The sequence below is a fragment of the Vicugna pacos genome, chromosome 10 (assembly GCF_048564905.1).
Source record: "Vicugna pacos chromosome 10, VicPac4, whole genome shotgun sequence".
Classification (NCBI taxonomy): domain Eukaryota; kingdom Metazoa; phylum Chordata; class Mammalia; order Artiodactyla; family Camelidae; genus Vicugna; species Vicugna pacos.
In genome coordinates, this window is record NC_132996.1 from 65,352,136 (window position 1) to 65,372,437 (window position 20,302).

The 20,302-nt window shown below is 51.8% G+C and overlaps 1 protein-coding gene across 1 annotated transcript; it reads left to right on the forward strand.

Annotated features, from left to right (window-relative positions):
• Positions 1–115: 115 nt before the first annotated feature.
• On the forward strand, positions 116–14,082 carry ZP1 (zona pellucida glycoprotein 1). Its single transcript, XM_072970732.1, is given in 11 exon segments — positions 116–181; positions 8,638–8,707; positions 9,194–9,338; positions 9,627–9,695; positions 9,789–9,967; positions 9,970–10,026; positions 11,258–11,374; positions 12,040–12,132; positions 12,403–12,479; positions 13,093–13,185; positions 14,038–14,082. Coding segments are annotated over 11 exon segments (1,011 nt in total).
• Positions 14,083–20,302: the final 6,220 nt, after the last annotated feature.

Here is a 20,302-nt window from a genome sequence, read left to right on the forward strand (position 1 = left end):
TCTGGCCGGGGCTGCCCTCCCCTGACCCCGTTATCCTCAGGGAAGAAACCCCTGCATCTCCTCCAAGATGCCCAGGCCACGCGGGGTCCGCGTGTGAGGGTGGCAGGAGGGCAGGATGGGATGGGGCGGTGCTGAGAGCACCGGCCTGGCTGCCCATGCTGCCCGCAGCCCTAGCCGGGAGGTAAGCTGCTTCCCCTTGCTAGCCCCAGCCTGGTGGTCTGTGACCAGAGCTACGGTGTTGCCTCCAGGGCTGAGTGAGGTGCCCTCGGTCACAAAGCACACAGTAGGTGCTCATGAAAATCAGGTGGATATTTTCCTCCCCTCTAGGGGAGAGATGGGTGTGAGGGGTGAAGGCAATGCAGCTTTTGTTTATTTATTTTGGGAGTGGGTGATTAGGTTGGTTGGTTTTGTAACGCAGGTGCTGGGGATTGAACCCAGGACCTTGCGCATGCTAAGCGGGTGCTCCAGCTCTGAGCTACACCCTCCTCCCCAGCTTTTATTTAAAACCAGCTGAGCTCAAAGCCCATGAATGAGATGACTGAACTGTAAACCTGCATTTCACTGTTCCCTACGTCTTCACTTCCCTGTGCTGACCAACCTTTCCTTCAGCCTCAGCATCCCGGCACCCAGGAGATGCTCAAAACACGTTAAGAACTCAGGACCCCCAAATCAGGACAAGGGCACCCCCTTCCTTCCGCATGGAATTCACTCTGCGAGAACTTTCCATTTTAGTACAGGCTGAATAAAGGGCTTGGCGCTTGATAAACCTGTTGAGAGATTGCAATCCTGAGTTGACAAATCTCTTGAGGCTCTTATTTCTCACTGTCATCCAGGCTGGCAGATCAGTAAGTGCCTTGATTAAACAAATCATTAGCACTAAGGAAATGTCCTCTTTCCTCGTAGTGACACAGAGGCTCCATCTTCTACAGGCGGGTGCCTGCGGCCCTCCCCAGGTGGGCATTTCCATTCCACTTTGCGGAAAGTACCTTCATCCCCACCCGCCCCCCCCAACACACACATGACCTGCTGAGCCATGGATGTCCTCTAAGGCCACGCAGGCAGTGGAGTGTGGCGGGTGACCTTGGGCAAGTCACAGCAGTAAAATAGGAATTTTTTAAAGGAGTTCCTTCCACACATCCCCTGCCCCCAAGTTGTGTACAAGTTTGTACACTGCTCTTTGGGCTTAGAAAGCATCCCCTCTTCCCTCCTCTAGACTCAGCTCTAGGGCGTCAGGTGGGGGCCCAGCCCTTCCTCACCCCCTCTACCGGATGTCCTTGCACAGTGAACATTCTGTGCAACCATTCATGGCAGCCCTGCTAAGGTGATTCTCAGCTGAGACCCTCGCTCCTCTGGCCTTCCCCCATCTCTCCCATTCAACCCTTTGCAAGGCTGAACTCCTCACTCCTCTGACCCTACCTCCAACTCTTGTTTTCAGTCTTATAATCACTGTGGTGACTTGTCTCCCAACCCTCCCAGAGGATGGTTTATGAAAAGTCACTAAAAAAAAGTACTCCAGCTGAGCAGGGTCTTGAGGCATTTTGTAAACAAGGAGCGGGGATGTTTGTTTTTGATGGCTCATCAGCTGCATTCCCACGGTGGAAACCAGCCTCCCGCACACACCAGACCCCAAGTCCCACCTCTCCACGAGGAGGGTGCCAGAGGTGGGAGGGAGCCGGGACTCGGGGCAGGATGTGCCTCCTCCCTGGGTTTCAGGAACCAAGAGCACCGGATTTCAGCACTGGGCACTTGAGAGAAAGAGTCTCATGAGCAATGGGGCCCCGGGCCCCCTAGCCTCCCTGGCAGAAAACAGAGAACAGGCACCTGCTGTGACCAGGAGACACGGGGCAGGCTGGATCCAAGGAAGAGAAAATCCAATCTGAAAGTCTTGTGCAGCAGGACCCCCAGACTATCAGACAGGCCCTCTTGGAGCTCAGAGTCTAGAGGAGGGTGTCCAGGGCCTTGGCAAGGGCCTAAAATGGTGTATAGACTGGCCAGTCTCACTTTGAATGTGTGTCAGAACCTCCTGGAGGGCTTGTCCCCACCCCCAGAGGGTCTGATTCAGCAGGTCTGGGGGGCAGCCTGGGCACCTGCATTGCTATCAAGTTCCCGGGGAGGGGGGCAGGGGTGATGCTGCAGCCGCTGGTTCTGCTGGGATGGAGAACTCGGTCCTTGGGTCTGATGTGCTCAGAGCAGGGAGCAGAGCTGGGTCCCAGCAGAGAGCAGGGGCTTTTAACCAAGGGGACTCTGTTGCTGTTGTCTGCGATGATTCTGATGCAAGAACCTCGGTGGGGCCGGGCCTTGCCACACAGAATTTGGGAGAGCAGAAGGCAGGGGGATATGCTTTGTTCCAGCTGCCAGGACTACCTTGGAGGGGTTATAGATTAAGGGGAGAGAAAGGGGCCCACAGGAGCTGGCATCTCAACTGAAGGGTGGGGAGGGATGGATGCCAAAAGAGCCATCTCAGCCTCAATTCTCTGAGCACCAGGAGGGAGAGGGAGGGGCGAGTCTTCAACCTCAGCCCTGACCAGTGACCCGCCAGGACCGGGAGAAAGATGCAGCCATCCCCAGGGCACACACCTTAGTCCCTGAAACACAGCCATCTCCACGGCTTAGGACTTGATGTCAGAGCCAGGAAGAGCCAAAATCAGGTCCATCTCTGCATCAACCCACCTACTGCCCCAGAGGAGAAAAATCTGAACCTAACAGAGCTCTGCTGGGACTCTGCTGCCTGTGGAAAGTGTCCAGACTCCCAGAGTAGCCTTCAAGTCACCTTGGGGTCCAGTGCCCCAGCCCCTGCCCCACTTCCCTGTGGCCCCAGCTGCCCATCCCTCCTATCCACCTCCGTGCCTTTGCATGTGCTGTTGCTGCTGCCTGGAATGCCTTTTCCCTCCCCTCTCCTTCCTGCAGGACCCCTTTCCAGGATCATCGGTGTCTCTAGCCCCCCACAAGGATGCTCACAACATCAAGGGTATTCAACCAACAGTTAAGGGAACGGGTCCGCTATCCCCAAGCTGTGGGCCCAGTCCAAATGGGCTTTCTCCTCCTGGCCCTGCCTTAGGAAGTGGGTTTTCATGTTCCTGTCTGGCCTCTTTAAAGACTCTATCAAACAGGAAGTGAGAGACATGACAGGAAGCAGGTGAGACCTGCCCTGGAACCCTCTGGCCCCCATATGCAGGGGGCCCTGGAGTTGCCCAGACACAGCAGAGGAGCAGCATGACAGGACCCCACATGACACCTTGTGGGAGGCCCAGGGTGAGCTCCCTAGTGCCACCATCATCCACAGGAGAAGACCTAACGCCTGACATGGACAATAAGCCTCTCAGTGACCTGGCCCTGCCTACGCCTTCACCTTCATTTCTGCTTCTCCCTAATCACATCCTACCATCAGTCAGCACTTATTGCCACCTCCCCACACCCTGAACATACCAAACTGTTTCTGTGCCCTCGCTTGTGCTGTTTGCCCCCTGCTCTAGGATACCATTTCTTCTCTTGGCCTCTTAAACTCCTACTCATCCTTCAAAACCCTGGCCAGAGGTTCCCTCCTCCAGGAAGCCTTTGCTGATCCTCTCAGACAGACCCTACCTCCCATATTTCTGCCTCACTTTCTAGACTGCACCTTTGTCCTCCATGGTTAGTTTCACACAACCACTTCTCACACTCATCACAAGCAACTGGAGGGCAGAGACAGTTCCTTCTTTATCTCCTCATCACCCACGGTGGACCCATTGTTACTCATGGCCTGATGCAATTCTCCCTGACTGCTTTCACCTGGGGTGGCTCCCACCTCGGGGACTAGTAAGTTCCTGTTATTATTCACTAGTAACTTTCTCAGGTTCGCGTGTATGCCAGTTAATCCTTGCCCCCCCAAAAAGCCATAGCATATTCACAAACGAAGTACTGCAAACCCGATGGCTTAAAACAACAGAAAGCCATTCTCTCCCAGTTCTGGAGGCCAGAAGTCTGAAGCCTAAGTCTTGGCAGGGCCGTACTCCCTCTGAAGACTCTAGGGGAAGGTCCTTGCTTCCTCTGCCCGCTTGGGTGGCTTCTGCATCTCTCCAGGCTCTGCCTCCACCCCCGGGGCTCTTGCCTCCTTCCCGGGTGTCTCTCATAAGGACACTTGTCTTTGAATTTACGCCCGATCCAGACAATCCAGGACTATCTCATTTTGAGATCCTTAACTCAATCACATCTGCAAAGCCTCCTTTTCCAAACAAGGTTCCTTCCTCGCAGTTTCTGGGGGTTAGGATGGGGACAGCTCTTTTCAGGGGCCACCATCCAACCTACTTGAAATAGTAACAGCTATTTTTATGGGGGGCTTACAATTGCCAGGCACCAGGCTGAGCACTTTATGTGTATTAGCTAGTCTAACTCTCACAAACATCCTCTGAGGTACAGACGGTTATCATCTTCACTCCCAGAGGAGAAAACAGAGAGGTTAAGTGGGCCAGCCAAGGCTGCCCAGCCGTGAGCAGAGAGCTCAGCCCAGCGCTTCCCAGCGCTTCCCAGGTGAAAGCAGTCAGGGAGAATTGCATCAGGCCATGAGTAAGAAACAGGTGCTCCAGCACCACAGCCCAGCGCTTCCCAGCTGACTGGATTCTCTGAGGTTCCCTGTTCTTAGCAGAAGCAGAGCTGCCTTTCTGCTCTTAAACGTGCTCCACAAGCTTCAGGAAGTATCTCTGTGGCCAACAGCGTCCACAGGGACCATGGCTGGGGCTTCCCTCGGGTTTCTCTGCGGGCCTCTGGGTCAGGTGACCTGCTTACTGCTGATTCCTGTACGTGCTTTGGCCCCTGTGATTACGTGTGGGGTTTTTTCCCTCCACCAGCTGGGAGTGTCCTGCAGTTCAACTCCATTCCAACGTGAGCTATTTGGAGACATAGCATCAGACCCCGCAGGTTAAGGGCCCAGTCCTAGGAGACTGCCCCTCCCTCCAATTCAGACGCCAATCCCAAGTCCCCGTGTCACCTGTGCTTCCAACCAAAGGGCTCTAGTCTGAGGTTCCAACGACCCCCTCCTTAATTTGTTAGACAGGCTCACAGAACTCAGAGAAACAGTTTACTTCAGGGACAGCCAGCTGGAAGAGGTGCACAGGGTAGGGTAGGTGGGAAGGGGACAGAGTTTCCATCCCCTCTGAATGCACGCCTCTCCCCAGATGTCCACGTGTTCACAACCTGGGTGCTCTGAACTCCATCCTTGTAGGGTCTTCTGGAGGCTTCATTACACAGATGCGACTGATTGGATCATTGACCACTGGTGATTGAACCCCATCTCCAGCCCCTCTCCCCTCCCAGAAGGTGAGGAGGAGGGATGTGTGACCAAAAGTTCCAACTCTCTCATCACGTGGTCAGCTCCCTTGGCAACCAGCCTCCATCCCTAGCTGCCTTCCAGAAGTTACCTCATCAACATGACAAAAAAAATTCCCAGGAAATTCCTGGGGTTTTAGGAGCTCAGCCAGGACTGGGAGGAAGAACAAATATTTATTCCTCATCTTCAATCACAATATCCCAGCACCTCCTCCCCATTGCCAGCCTTGCTTTTCCAGCCTAGAAAGACCCCTTCCTACACTGCTGCCCCCCCACCACCACCACCCCAGGCTTTTATTAGCAGAAGAGATGGGGCAGAGAACTAACATGGAACTCACAGCACCCCAGTTAGGGTGACCTGATTCTTAATCCCATTTTACAGATTCAGAAACTGGAGTCCAGTTTTTCAAAATAGAAAGAACTAAGTTTAAAAAGGCAAGGAAAAAATAAACTGAGGTTTAGAAGGAGGCCAAGAGGAAGCCAAGATTCCAAGTCAAGTCATGCTGATCTGATCCTCTCTCCTCATCAGTAAAATATCATGGTTTTTTAAAATTATTATTATTATTCATCACTATCATGTTCAAAGGATTACCACATGCAGATTGTTCTCAGTTCTTTACGTGGCTTATTTATTTAATCCTCACAGCAACCCTACAAGTTAAGTACTGTTATTAGCCCCATTACACAGATGAGGAAGTGGAGTCACCAAGTGGATAGGTGGCTTTTCCAAGGTCCCTAGTGGGTGAGCATTGGAGCTCAGATCCTTCCCAGGCTGATGAGCTCTCGTACCCATGAGTCTTTGCACGAATGTAGAGCCATAACCAAGGACTCAGGGCTCCTCTCTCCAGGACAGCTTGGCACGACTTTTCTCAAAGGCATCCTGCTGCCCATGACCATGAAGATGCTCCCCTGCTCTCTCCCTGCATTTCCAAAGTCTTGGGAGAGATGCCCTCATGAGTAAGGCCTGTGATGAGTTAGAAAACACCTCTCTGTGTATTGTCTGATTCCATCCCTATTTTACAGATGATCCCACCACTCCTGAGAGGTGAAGGCAGGATGGGACCCAGGTCTCTCTGCTCCTCTCTCTGGTGCTCTCTCTGCCACCTAACCCCCCTGCCTCCATCAGGGAAAGCCTTCTGTTATAATAGAAGGCAAAGAAATGGGGAAGGAATGATGGATTGGAGAATCATCGCACCAGTGGGTGAGTGCTGGCTGAGGGGCAGGATAATTACATTGTCTCAAAGTATCTGTCCATAAGATACTTCCTAGATACAAAGAGAAACATAGTAACTTTAGAGAAACCTGGCCGACCCCACTTCCCCAATAATCAAAGTTGCAACAGCAATAATAGGACAGATCGGTCCGATTAGCCTCCTGATCGAAAGCACTGAGAAGGATGCAGCATCATTCTGGGGTTCTCCTGCCTGTTATGGGCTGAATCGTGCCTCCATTCACATGTTGAAGCCCTGACCCCCAGTCCCTCAGAATGTGACCATATTTGGAGACAGGGTCTTCAGAAGTGATGGAGTTAAAGTGGAGCTATTAGGGTGGGTCCTAATCCAATCAGACTGGTGTCCCTGGAAGAGGGAATTTGGACCCATAAAGAGTCACCAGGGATGGACGTGCACATGTGAGGACATAGCAAGAAGGCGGCCATCTGCATTTCAGGGAGAAGAAGCCAGACTTCTGACACCTTGATCTTGAACTTCCAACCTCCAGAACTGTGAGAAAATACATTTCTATTGTTTAAGCCACCCAGTCCATGGTATTTTGTTATGACAGCCCTGGCAAACCCATACACTGTCAAAAAGGCTCTCCCTGCATCTGAGCAGGAGGGGACACCAGGCCAACTGGAATGAGGGCCATTCTGCAAAGTAACTGGCCAGTTCTCTTCAAAAATGTCCCAGGTATGAAAGACGAAGAAAGACAGAGGGACTGTCCCAGAATGGAGGAGGCCAAAGAAACATGATCTTGACCTTGGACTGGCTCCTGGTCTAGGAAGAAAACTTTCTCCTTTGCCGTGAAAGTCACCATGAGGACAATTGGTGACTTGAATGCAAGGTTTGTAGATGAGACAGTTGTGTCACATCAGTGTGGATTTCTTGATTTTGATCTGATTTTATTGCAGTTACTTGTTTTTTAGGAAATACACACAGGAGTGTTTAGGGGTTAAAGGGTAGACAGGCACATCTGTGACCAGCTCTCTCATAACATGCAGGGAAGTGCGTGCATGCGTGTATGTATGCATGTGTGTGTGCGCGTGTGCACGCGCGTATCTGTGTGTGCATATGAGTGTATGTACACGTGTGTCTGCACCGCACGTGTACATGTGTGCACATGTGTGTACATGTGTGTGCACATGCACGTGTGCATGTGTGCGTGTGTCTGTGTGTGCACGTGAGTGTGTACACACGTGTGTCTGTGTGTACATGTGCGTGCATGTATGCATTTGTGTGTCTGTGTGTGCACGTGCGTGCATGTATGTACAAACAGAGAGAAACAGAGTGCTAAAACAAGTGTGGAAAGAAGTTAACAGTTGACATTTGAAAAATCTGGGGGAGGGAGATATGGGCCTTCTTTTCAGGAAGTTCTGAAATCATTTCCTAATAAGAAATGTAAAACTTCCCATCGTCCCTCAGGAGAAATTCACCTCCCCAGCCCTTTCCCCCACCCCTTCCCGTTACATCGCCTCCACCACCCCGCCCAGCTCTTCCCTCTCCAGCAATCCAGCCAGCGTAGGGCCACTGTTACCCCACCTCTCTGTGCCCCGCCCTCCTTCCCCAAATTCCCTCTGCCTCAACACAATACCCCCACCGTGCTCCCGTGCTCACAGGCTCCTTTGCTTCTGCTCAGGCACCCATCCCTCCAGAAACACTCCCCCACTTCTGGGTTCAGAGCCTCCACCTATCCTGCTCCCAGGGCCCTTAACCCACCAAACTTCCCCATCTAAGGGCTAGTTGCAAAGTTAATCACCGCCAGTGATTTAATGGTAAATTATTACCACCAATAACTTAGCAGCTCCTTAAGTCCATTTCCTTAGCTTTCATTGAAGAGACGTTTTCTGTTCCAGGATCCCAGTCAGGAGGCCACGCTACGTAGTTGTCCACTCGTGTTGGTGGTTGCTGGTAGCGGCCATGGGCGCATTCATTGCCTTAATTCCCAGGAGAACCCTAGGAGGTGCCGCCAGTCTGTTTATTCACCTGCCGGCCCCATCACCTGCAAGCTCTTTGGGCAGGGGCAGTGTTATCGTGGTCTTGTTCTGCCGGCCCCGGAAGCCCTGCCTGAGGATCGGAGAGCAAACCAACCCGGCCTGCTGCCCACCCCACCCCCCCTCAGCTCAGCAGGGACAGGAGGCCCTGCAGAGCCCAACGGGGCAGGGAGGGTCCCTGTTACTATGGCAACACAGGTGCAACTTTCCACACGGAGCAAGGTCCCAGCCCTGAATGCTGAAACCCCACCTCCAACCCCTTCCTCCCCACTGAAGAAACTGCTCCACACCCCGTTCCTGAGAGAACCTGGCCCCTAGGATGGAACACAGAGGAGACCTTTAGATGGGGCGGTTACCCATCCCAGGTTGCCTGATAAGAGTTGTCCTTGGAAACTATTAATCTACATTCACATGTACTCCCTCTTTTTAGATCAAGAACATCCCAGTGTGGATGATAAATTAAACAGTGACTCAACTTTTACAGTGTAATTCACCCATCTGTTCTGTGCGTGAGAAAGTCTGGTCTGTGAAGGCTTTGCTGGAGTTGACGCTGCTTGAGCGGCCAGTGAGAGAAGCCATCCCCCTCACATGCTGACCGTCACCCAGCCCCTCCCCACTCCGTGTCTATGACGGACACTGAACCCCAAGGCCCTGATCTGCCTCTTTGATCTCCCTTCATTCCAGCAACTGTCCAGTGCTTCAGAAACAGTCACTTCACTCTGGCAGTGTCCCAAGAAATGGCCCTGGCAGGGGGGAATACATTGGCCAACGTCCACTGGCCTTCATACCCTCCCGGCAGCTCCTCACCCAGGAGACGGGGTCCTCTGTGGTTTCCATGTCCTTCTCACCTGCTGGGACACCACAGTCCTGGTAGAGTAGGGGCTATGGGCTGGTGCCCAGGACTACCTGCCGGGAGGTGTCCCAGGAAGAAAAGGCAAGGTGGGCAGAGGATGGGGCCACAGTGCACATCACTCAGGCAATGGCAGGTGGCATCCATCCACCCTGCTGGACCATGCCCCATTTGTTGCATCCACATAGCTGGTACCTGGTTTATTAAGTAATCAGGATGCCCTGATTCTGTGTCTTCTCCTCCCATCCTCTCTAACTTGGACTTGAGGCTTCATGTCCACTGTATCTTCAATGCCACTGACTTCCTGCTCCTCCAGGCACCCATCTTCCCTCCCCCATTCAGCCTCTGTGACACAGTCCAGCACCCTGCAGCTTCGGCTGCAGATGGACAAGAGACAAGGGTCTGGTGTCCCTGTGCTTTCGCTTCCTGCTCCCACTTCCCAGACACACAGCCCACTGAGGTTCGAGCCCTTCTCCCTGCAGATGAGGCTCTCAGCACCTGATCCAGGGAGGGGGACAACCCTAGCATGAAGCTGCTCCAAGAGTCTGATGCCACAGAGGTCTGACTCCTGCAGAGGACAGACCCAAGTCTGGTCCTGGCGCTGCACCGGTGTGGGGCACTCCCAGCACCAACCCCTTCCAGCAGCCTCAGGGGCACATCCTGGCAGGTGAGCGGTGGTGGTGCTGGAGCCGCTCCGGGGGCTCCCTATGCCTGCCTCCCCTCTTGGACCTCTCTCTTTCCCAGGTGTCCTGTTGATGACAGTTCAGGGCCAAAATAGTGGCCTTGAGAGGGCAGTGCCATCGCCACCTTTGCCGTCCTGGACTCTGGCTCCCAGAGGGCCCTCAGGTGACCAGCCAGAAGCACATGTTCCCCGTCCTGCTCCCCATCTGTGAAGTGGGGATAAGCTGGTCACCGAATCCCTCCAGCCTCCTGTGAGCTAATATGGACAAAGGTCTGCAGACGGGGCTTGATCACACTGAGTGTGGTGGAGGGCAGTGAGCCCAGGTCCTGGCCTCAGGTCAGCCCACAGGCGACCTGTAAAGAACTTCCGATGGAGGAAGGAAAATGCCAGGATGGTGAATGCAATCCACCCTGACTCTGAGCCAGGCACGGTGTTCTCGAGTGACTTCGCTTCTGACTCTAGACACAATGCGTTTAACGTAATTCTGCTTTGAATTTTTATAACTTGACAGGTAACTTGAAGGTAAATATGGATAAACTTAGTGTATATTTAAGTTTTTCTACATAATCTACAAATGGCACCATAAGTTACATACTACTGTTTAACTTGTATTCCACTGAATATACATCTTTCATATTAATATATACAAAGCTTTATATATTTAAAAAAATTTTTTCCATTGCAACCCTTTTGTTTTTAATTGAAGTATAGTTAATTTACAATGTTGTGCTAGTTTCTGGTGTGCAACATAGTGTGATTCAGTTATATACATTTATACTCTTTTTCATATTCTTTTTCACTATAAGTTATTACAAGCTATTGAATATCATTCCCTGTGCTACACAGGAGAACCTTGCTGTTTATCTATTTTATACATAGTAGTTAGTATCTGCTAATCCCAAACTCCCAATTTATCCCTTCCCCCACTTACCCTAGGAAACCATAAGTTTGTTTTCTATGTCTGTGAGCCTGTTTCTGTTTTGTAACTAAGGCTCATTTGTGTCTTTTTTTAGATTCCACATATAGGTGATATCATATGGCATTTCTCTTTGTCTGGCTTTTTAGTATGAGAATCTCTAGGTCCATCTGGACCTCTATATATTTCAGTAGTGCCATAGCATTACATCAGTGTAGACCGATGTCACTGGTTAATGGTTAGCACCTGGGAGGTGGCTTAATTCTCAGCTCAGTTGTATGCCTCTTCCTGAGCCAACAGACCCTAACCTGCTGGATGAGGGGGCATCCTCTGGCTGGACCTACTGGATGCTGGCTCAGGTCCATTCCTCCTGCTTCTACTCCTTTTGGGAGCTGCCCACGGCCTTGTTTCTGGAAGGTGACTCCCTTGGTGGTAACTCCAGTGGTAACTCCCTCCCTGCCCCAGTCACTGGTCATCGAGGGCCAGGATGAGAGGGAGCCAGACATCTGCTCTCCTGCCTGCTCAACACCAGGTCCTGGGAATTCCCTCTCCCCACTCGTCGGGCAGGCAGTGAAGGCAGCAAGCTGGCCTCCCCGAGGGACTCTGCAGTCAGAGGTGGGGTTGGTGGAGCCGGCCGGGGCTGGGGCTTTATCAAGTGCAGTGGTTCCTGCCCGCAGGGTCCTCTATTGTAGACGTGGGCATCTGGAAGGAGGAAGGCATGGATTCCAAATTGAGAAGAGACACCTGGCTCTGTACCTCCTTGGACTGGGGCTGGTCAGCGTGCCCAGAGCCCTCCCTGCCCGCCTGGCTGGCAGCAGCGTGGACCTGGCCCGGGGCCTGGCCTCCATGTCCCTGCTGAGAGCTTCCTGCCCATGGCTCCGAGCCAGCCCCGCGCCATCCCACCAGGTTTACTTCCTTGGCAGCACCTCTGCCTGCTCCCCTGTGGGGCTGGAGACCCGCTTGACTCCACGTAGCTCTGGGGCTGCTCTGGGGGACCGGTAAGGGGTGTTCTTTGTCCTTTCACGTCTACAGGCCTGTTCCTGGCTTCCGGGCCACATGGGGAGCAGGATGGCAATGATCCTCAAATCATCACGACACTGCCAGGCCCCAGATTTCTCCATAGCCAGTGGGCTTTGAGGACTCCTACAGGCAGGAGCCTATGCCGGGGCCGGCAGGTGCCAGGCTTGTGGGCAGGCCCCTCCAGCCCGGGACCCCCATCCTCCAGGGTGTGCTGACAAAACAGGGAAGCTCTGGTTGCAGTGAGGGCGAGAGATTGTGTAACCGCATTCATTGGGGAAATAAGCAGAGCTAGACACGGTCCAACTTATCTGCAGAAGGGCAGCCCCAGCTCTGCTCGGTGTGATTACCAAGGGCTGGGCTGGAGGAGAGAGTTAAAGGGGCCCTCATCCAGCCCTGAAATCCCTCAAACCTCTTCTCTCTGGCAGGCTCCACCAGGAACGCCAACCCAAGGCCTCTCCTCTGGGTATTTCTTTTGCTGTTGGCTGTTGCCCTGGTCCCAGAGGTCAGCATCTTGTGGCCCTGGGCCAGACCAAGTGCAGACGCTCCAGGAAGGCAACAAAGCATGAACAGACTCAACAGACCCTTGTTTCAAGCCTGCAGAAAGCAGGTGTGCGAAAGCTCCTTGTGATGACTGGAACAGAATCATTCTGGCCTTAGAAACTTGCTCTAACTTAGAATCAGCCCTGCCTTTCAGAATTGTGGCCTCTATCACAAATGGTGGCTAGAGTGCAATGCCTCCCAGGACTGAATTTGGGCAACTTTGCCTCTCCGCAAGGAAAGGCAACACTCCAGGCAGAGAAAACAGGACAAGCGAAGGCAGAGGGAGCGCAAATCAGGGCAGAGTTAAAGGGCAGCAGTAGCTGGGAGTCGGGAGCCTGGCTGACAGCCAGTGAAGGCTGGGGTCCCGCAGACACAGGAGTCCTGACTGAGCATCCTCAAAGCATGCTGCTTGGCCGCCACCACGATGAGGGAGCCTAGAGTCCCCGGGACCAAAAGAACTAAACCCGACTTGAAGGCGCTCCTCTCAGGCCTCCTCTGAGCCTCTCAGCCTCCCACAAAGGATGCTGACTGCTTCTCCCATCACCAGCACTCCTTTCCCCCTCCCTTGGCCCCAGGACTGGTCCACACAGAGATGGTTGGCACAGGCTGAATGCAGCCTATTTGTCCTGATGCTGCCTGATGCCACAGCGGGCACGGCTGCCAGGCAGGTCAGTACCAGCGCTTGGTATTGTGTGGCTGACCGTCTGCCTGTGTATGACATGGGCCTTTGTCTCTGATTTGTCAGTCTGGAGAGGTCTTTGCTGCCATGTAGAAGCTTCTAGACTGGAAAGGGGAGGGCTGGGTACCTAACCCAACCCTATGGGATGGGTAGGGTTCAGCCTCTGGAGGACAGGGAGAAGAATCTGATGGGGAAGTGAAACTTGAGTTTGGATCCCTCTCTGGCCTTTGGTAGGGTCTGAGTTTAGAGAGCTGGCACAAAGGGACCCACAGTGCGTGAGTCAGGCCGTGACCTTGACGCCATGTAGGGGCTCCCCAGCTCTGGCCTACTCCATCTTTTCCGTCTTCAGGATACCGGTCAGATACAAGGTAGGCTGCTTGAGTTATAACCCTGGCTCTGCCTCCTACTCGCTGTGTGATACTGAGTTATTGGACTCTTCTGGGCCTCTGTTTCCTCATCTATAAAATGGGAATAATACCGATCCCCCTTGAGGAGTCAGATAAAATGTTAATAGAGAAGAATCCTCAGATAGTACATAACAGCCAACATTTACTGAGTGCTGTTAACACTAGAATTTCTCCTCCTCCTGCCCCAAACCTAATACTTACCAAATGTTTTTGGTTTTTTGTTTTTCTTCCCCATGTGAGGACAAGTTTATAGCCCAAGATGAGGAGGGGCTGGGGGAAACGGCTACCTCCGGCTTCTCCAGCAGAGCAGAGCACTCAGGCAGGAAGACCCAGACACTTGCTGTGGAAGTAAGTTAGGCAACTCCCCTCCGCTGGGCCTGTTTTCCCATCTGTGACTGGATGACCTGACCCATCCAACTTCCTGGCTTCTGCAGGGGGCCTCTGGGACGTGCTCTTCAGGGTTCGTGGGGAAGAAGTGAGGGTTCCTAGCGTGGCGGTTGGTTGGAGGTGCCAGGCTGACTTGCTTGGAGGATCCGGCTCCACCCAGCGCCAGCTCTTCCTCCCCCCGCTGCCTTCACCCCACCGGCTCATCATGGGCATTTTGAACAGCACGGGAGGCTGGTTCTGTGAATGGGGACCACACTCTGTTCAAACCAAACGTGATTCTATAGATATCAACTGAAGGTAGACAGCCTGCGTCATTGCCTATCAAGTTTAAGGGCTGTCTTCTCCTCCATATTATGGTTGAGCTATAGATCTGATCTCCTTTTGATGGAAACCAACTCTATGGTTAAGGATAGCAAGCACTGAATACAATTATGGAACCATGTAATTCTGTGTCTATCATTTTCTTGGAAGAAATTCTTAGCTACAGCTGTGGGGTTGAAAGCGATGCCCCTTCTGACTCTTGGGTTCTAGAATGTGCAGGTGCCTGCTGCCCCACAGCCCTGGCCCCACAGATCAGTATCGCTCTGAATCTTTGCCTATCTGAGCATCAGGAGGTAAACAGCATCACCGATTTCACATGGACCTCTTTGCTTAGACACCAAGCAGCTTTAGAGCCGCTTACGTCTTGTAAGTTGCCTCTTCCTGTCTTTCATCTCCTCTCCCAATTAGTTTCCTTGTCTGTGAAGCTTTTCACAGTTTTGAAGGATGAGGGTGATACCCTCATCCTTCGTTTCCCATGGAGTTGGCCACTGGTTTTTCTTCCTGCAGTTCTTCTGTCTTGCTGTTTGAAAGGACCATGTAACAATGAGTATCTTCCCCTTCATACCTTTATCTTTGAACATGGCAAAGACCTTCCCTACCCTATACAGTCATAAAAGTGTCCGTTTACTTTTTTGTGATACTGCTATGTCAATGCAGGCATTTCTCTTCCCAGTCATGTGTACACATAGGCACGTGACTTTGACAGGTAACTTCGGCAGTTGACAAAAAGACTTTCGTCAACACTTCAGTGTCAAAGGGTTCTGTTTACAGAAATAAGCAAACAACGAAGATCATTGTAGTGCTAAGTTCCCTGTGCTTTCCCTGGAAGGAGGCAATCTAAGCTTGGACTCTCCTGGATATCAAAACTTAGTCCCAGTTTGCCCAACTTAAAACGTCTTCCCTCCACTAAAATCATCTCCTAGCATGAGAGGGCACCTCAGCCTTGAGAACAGTTGAGTCAGACCTGATGGGGATGATAAGAACCCACTTTTGCTGACCTGCGGCAGGAAGCAGAGCTGTTCGGGGGATATCAGGTTTTCTCTCTTCCTGCCTTCTGGGGAGAGGACCAGGGGCTGTGGCTGCGGCGGCCGCTAGGTAGGACTCCAGGGAATCCCCTCCCTCCCCATCTCTCCCCGGGTTCCCTCATACTTACACTGAGATCGTGGTGCTTTGCCTTACATAAAAAGGGGAATACTCGACAGCCTGTTTCTTCCACTTATGGAAAATTCAACTCTGTAAAATGTGACTCTGTGCCCAGACATTTCAGTAAATGTGTTTTATATAAAAGTACTACTCTGTTCCAGCAGTAGGAAGATCAGATACTCAGATCAACTTTCTTAAGTAAACAACGAAAATGTCACGTTATTTGTGTGTGTGAATGTGTTTGAAAAACATGTTTAAGTCATGACTGAGCTAATACTAAAAAAACAAACAAACAAAAAAAACCAGCATATGCAGAGGCCAAAAATAAAGTAAAAGCAAAAACTCTGGGAAGTGAAACCAGCTTCTATTCTGGGGATTTCTGCAGAAATCTGGAGGTCTTGACATTCTGCTCTGATGAGTACTGGGGACTGCAGACCAAGCTCAGAGCCCGCCACAGGTGGGGGAGTCCAGCCACTACCAAGTGCCTAAGGTGCTGATCAGTTACCAAGCTTGGACCCCAGCCCCTCGATTACATCAGAGGAGAGGCTGGTGCTTCTCCAACATGAATGCAATGTGGTGAGCCCTGCTGCTAGCTAGCCACGTCAGACAGCTACCACAGCACGCTTCGGACCCAAGATTCATGATCCTATCAGAGGAAGGAGCTGTGCAATCCCCCCACCACCACCCCGAACACAAACATGGAGCTGCCAGATTAGGGCTGGAAGCAAAGTTCTATTCTGCCAAATCGTACCGTTACTATGTCCCTTCCCTTGAGGACAACAAGGGAGCAGCTGTGCTTCCCAATCATGCAGCTTAAAGGCACCTCAGCCCGATGGAGGGGTTCCCTCCCCAAGAGTGGGCAATGCCCGAGGATGCAGGACCCCCATCCCCGGTGAATGATGTTTCAGCAACCTGCCGGAGGCTGTTTGGCCATTTGCCTTGTTAGCAAAATAATGAAGAAACTACAGCCACATGCACTGATACAGGTAAGTCTTAAGGCCAATGTTGATTTATGATAAAAAAAACTCTCCAAAAAGTAGGCATAGAGGAAACATACCTCAACATAACAAAGTCCACATACGACAAAATAATCTGAAAAAAATACATATGTATGTATATGTGTAACTGAACTGCTTTGCTGTACACCTGAAACTAACAGTGTAAATCGACTACACTTTAATAAAAAATAAGATTTTTTTTAAAAGAACAACATTGAGAAATGAAGTCAAAGAAAGCAAGTTGAATGATTTCATTTATACAAAGTTCAAAAATAAGCAAAAAAGAAGAGGAAGTACAGCAGCAGCGAAGGAAAGGAAGATGAATATATAAAAATAGCAAAATTATAAAAGCAAAGGAGTGACCAGCCCCTATTTCACGGTAGCAATTCCCTCTGCAGGGGAACAGAGGGATGCATTCATGGAAGAACACACAGAGGACCCTAGTGCTGTCTTTCTTAAGCTAGGTGGTGGATGCCAGGGTGTCGACTATTCTTTAAACCGAAGAGGTATGTTTTAGACACTTTGGAGTGAATGTTTCACAATAAAAACCACTTAAAATGTTGGCTCAAGATCTATTCCAAATTTTGAAAATCTGCAGGTGAGATCTTAGACTTCATGCTGCTGGTGGAGACCCGCCACCTCCACACCTGCCTTAACCCAGTTCGCTGGGCATTTCTCCAACATTCCTGCCCTGGCCTTTCAGTCTGCGCCCCACTCCTGACTTTTCCTTGACCCTGCTACCTCCTCCCCCTACTCGCCTCAGCAAGGCGGTGGGGCTGCCAGACCCTCTCCTTAGGACAGCCACTCCTCCTCTGTTCCTTACCCTGGGTCTACCTAGTGAATTTTTACTTCTCCAAAACGTGCCAATGTCACCTCTCCCCAGACTTACCTGACTTTCAAAATAACGATGCCCCATCCTGAGTTGGCACCTTTATCAGAACTCGACAGCCCCGCGGCCGTATCACCTGTGTGCTCCCACCTCCCTGTCTAATGCTGCTCCACCTTGTGTCATCAGAGCCTGAAGTCATGTTAAATTTCTGAATGAAGGCCATGTCGGGCCAGACCTTTCTCACACGGATGTCGAGCGTCAAGGGTCCCCGGGACCCCTGGCAGTGTCACCGGATGCCAGTGCAGACAGAAGCAGGGCAAACAGCAGCCAGCCATGGAATGCCTCCCTCCCCTGTGCTCTCTGTTCGGATTACCTCACTTCCCCAACAGCCCCATGCAGTAGGCACCATTAATTTTTTCAGACACAGAGACTGAGACACAAAGACTTAAGGCAGAGAGTTGCAGCGCTGGGGTGCAAACCTGGGCTTCTGTCCCCGGAGCCCACACCTAACCACAGCATTCCACTCCTGGGAAAACTGTGGGTGTGTCATCAGCGGCCCCTCCTGTCTCAGCTGATGATGGGGTAGTCAGCCGTCTCTCAAGCCAGATGCCTTAAAATCCCAGCCCTACTACTTACAGGATGGTCTTAAGCCAGCACCATCCCCCCGCCCCAGCTTGTTTCCAATCTGCGGAACGGGGAGAGCAGCGCCCCCTGTGGTGCTGAGCTTGGTCCTGGTGCCGGTGTCACCCGGGAGACTAGTGTAACTACAGCGTCCCCAGGTGGCCGCGCCGGTTAGTGCTCCACGGGCCGGCAACCTTCAACAGTGGAGGGATGTGGATGGGGACTGGGGGCAAGAATAGGTCCAGGCATTGATAGTCAAAGGGCTCAAGTTCATGCAGGATGCAATAAACATTAACTACCAAAATCCATGAGCCTAACGATATGGGCCCAGAAAAGGTGAGCCCTTTAGAATTTACCAAGACCTACTTGTGAAAGGTTCACCCACAAGACAGCTGAGCTGAAGCTGGAGAGATGTGGTGGGGGTGACAGCTCTCCATTCCATTCTGGCTGAAATAACGAAGTCTGTCATCTCCCTGGTTTTTGCGTTCTGAGCAAAGACAGAGCCTGGGCTTTGGTCTGAGCCCCAGCGTTGACTCTGCTCCTCAGCAGCGGTGAGACAAGTGGAAAGGGGACTGACAGCAATGAGTCCATGGTGCTGCTCTCGCGGAGATTAAAATCTAGTTAATGGCAGGAGGGGAATGGCTCAGTGGTGGAGCACATACATGCTTAGCATGCATGACGTCCTGGCTTCAAGCCCCAGTACCACCATTAACAAAACAAACAAAAAAAACCTCGCAAAAACCTAGTCAAGAGAAATGCAGAAACAACTCCAAGGTAACATGGTAACCTGATCAGAGCTATGCTGGAGGCATGAACCCTGGGCCAAGTGAGGGAACTCACCTGGCAGGGCGGGGATGGGCACCGGGGCTTCCTGAAGGAGCTAGCCTGTCTCTGAGAAGGAGACTCCAGGGAAAGTAAACAGTGTGGCAGTAGAAGTAAAAGCAGCAGCAGCAGCAGCAGCAGCAGCAGCAGCAGCAGCAGCAGCAGCAGCAGCAGCTAAAATATAAATAGCATTCACTCTGCGCGTCGCTGTCCTAAGCACTCTGCTCACACACTAACCCACGGAAGCCTTACAGCATCCCTCATAAGGACACTATGCCCGTCTCATGGATGAAGACACTGGAACAGAAAGTTACAAGGCCCCACACTCCTAAGGAGTCAAAGCCCAGAGTCTGCCCCCAGAGCCCAAGAGTCTGCCTTCCACCCTGGACGGGAAAGAGGGGTGAAGTCCCACAAAGGTGCGGGGAAGCTGTGGAGTTGCTGGACAGCTAAAAGCAAGGTCATTTCAAGTTTAAAATGAGAAAAAGTATGTACAGGGTCCAGCACACAGCCCGTGTGTTGCTGAGGGTGGACAGAGGGCAGGACAGAGGAAGCATTTCAGAGCCTTATGACCCACATCCCAATGCTTCTGGGACGTGGTATGGAATTGACTGGGGCTGGGGGAGGGACTACAGTCCCTCGGAGATTTATTCCAAGCCTTGCCCCTGAAAAAAGTACACGTGCATAGGCTTGCAAAGAGGGGAGCCATGGTGCCCTTCCCAACCCATGGGTCCTCCAAGAAGCTCTGTCCTCACCTTGTTTTTCTGGAAATGAAGGCAGACCTTAAGACTGTGTATTAGTATCTAGCCAGAAATCATTAGGTAACCCTGGGGCCCAGGTCAGTCCCAGGAGGTCCTCCAAGCCCTGGGTCACCACCTTGAATGACGCAGCTCCACCACTTGCAAACAGCGGGCAGCTCCACTGGCCCACCTTTCACTCAGCAGTTTCCCTTGTCCTTCAGAAGTTGGTCCTGTTCAGAACCACGTGATGGGTGTTTTCCTAAAAGGACAATCACACTTTTCAAATCAGAAAAATTACCCCAAACTGGTTGAGGATACATAAAATTAACAGTCACACATTAAGCCATACCTTCAAATTGGTCCTACTTTGGTTGGCAGATGTGGGAAAACCTCGAAGTCTTCCATGCACTGCCATCATCATCACTCCAATCTTGGAAAGGCACCCATTAAGAACTCACCTAAGCTAGCGAGAGGCTGCATGCTCACCGGTGTTCACTGCAGTACTGTTTACAAAGAGCTAAAAACTTTGGTACGTTTTCCAAAAGGCGAGTTCCATGGGCGACAGGGCTTACAGACAAAGGCTCTCCTAGTGAAATATTTATGAGGAAACTGGCTCAAAAAGTTCAATGGTTTCTGAGCTGCAGGAGTTGGCCAAGGCTGTGCTAGCCAAGAGGCATTCTGGCCTTCCTAGGGAGACACGGCGTGCCCAAACTGACCTGACCACATGCACTGACCCGGCAAAGCACACGTGGAGGCTGTTGGATCCGTGTGAACTGCTCTGCTTAGAACCTGGCCCCGCCCCACCAGGGAACACTCCGTATCTTGGCCCCCTCCCTGGCAC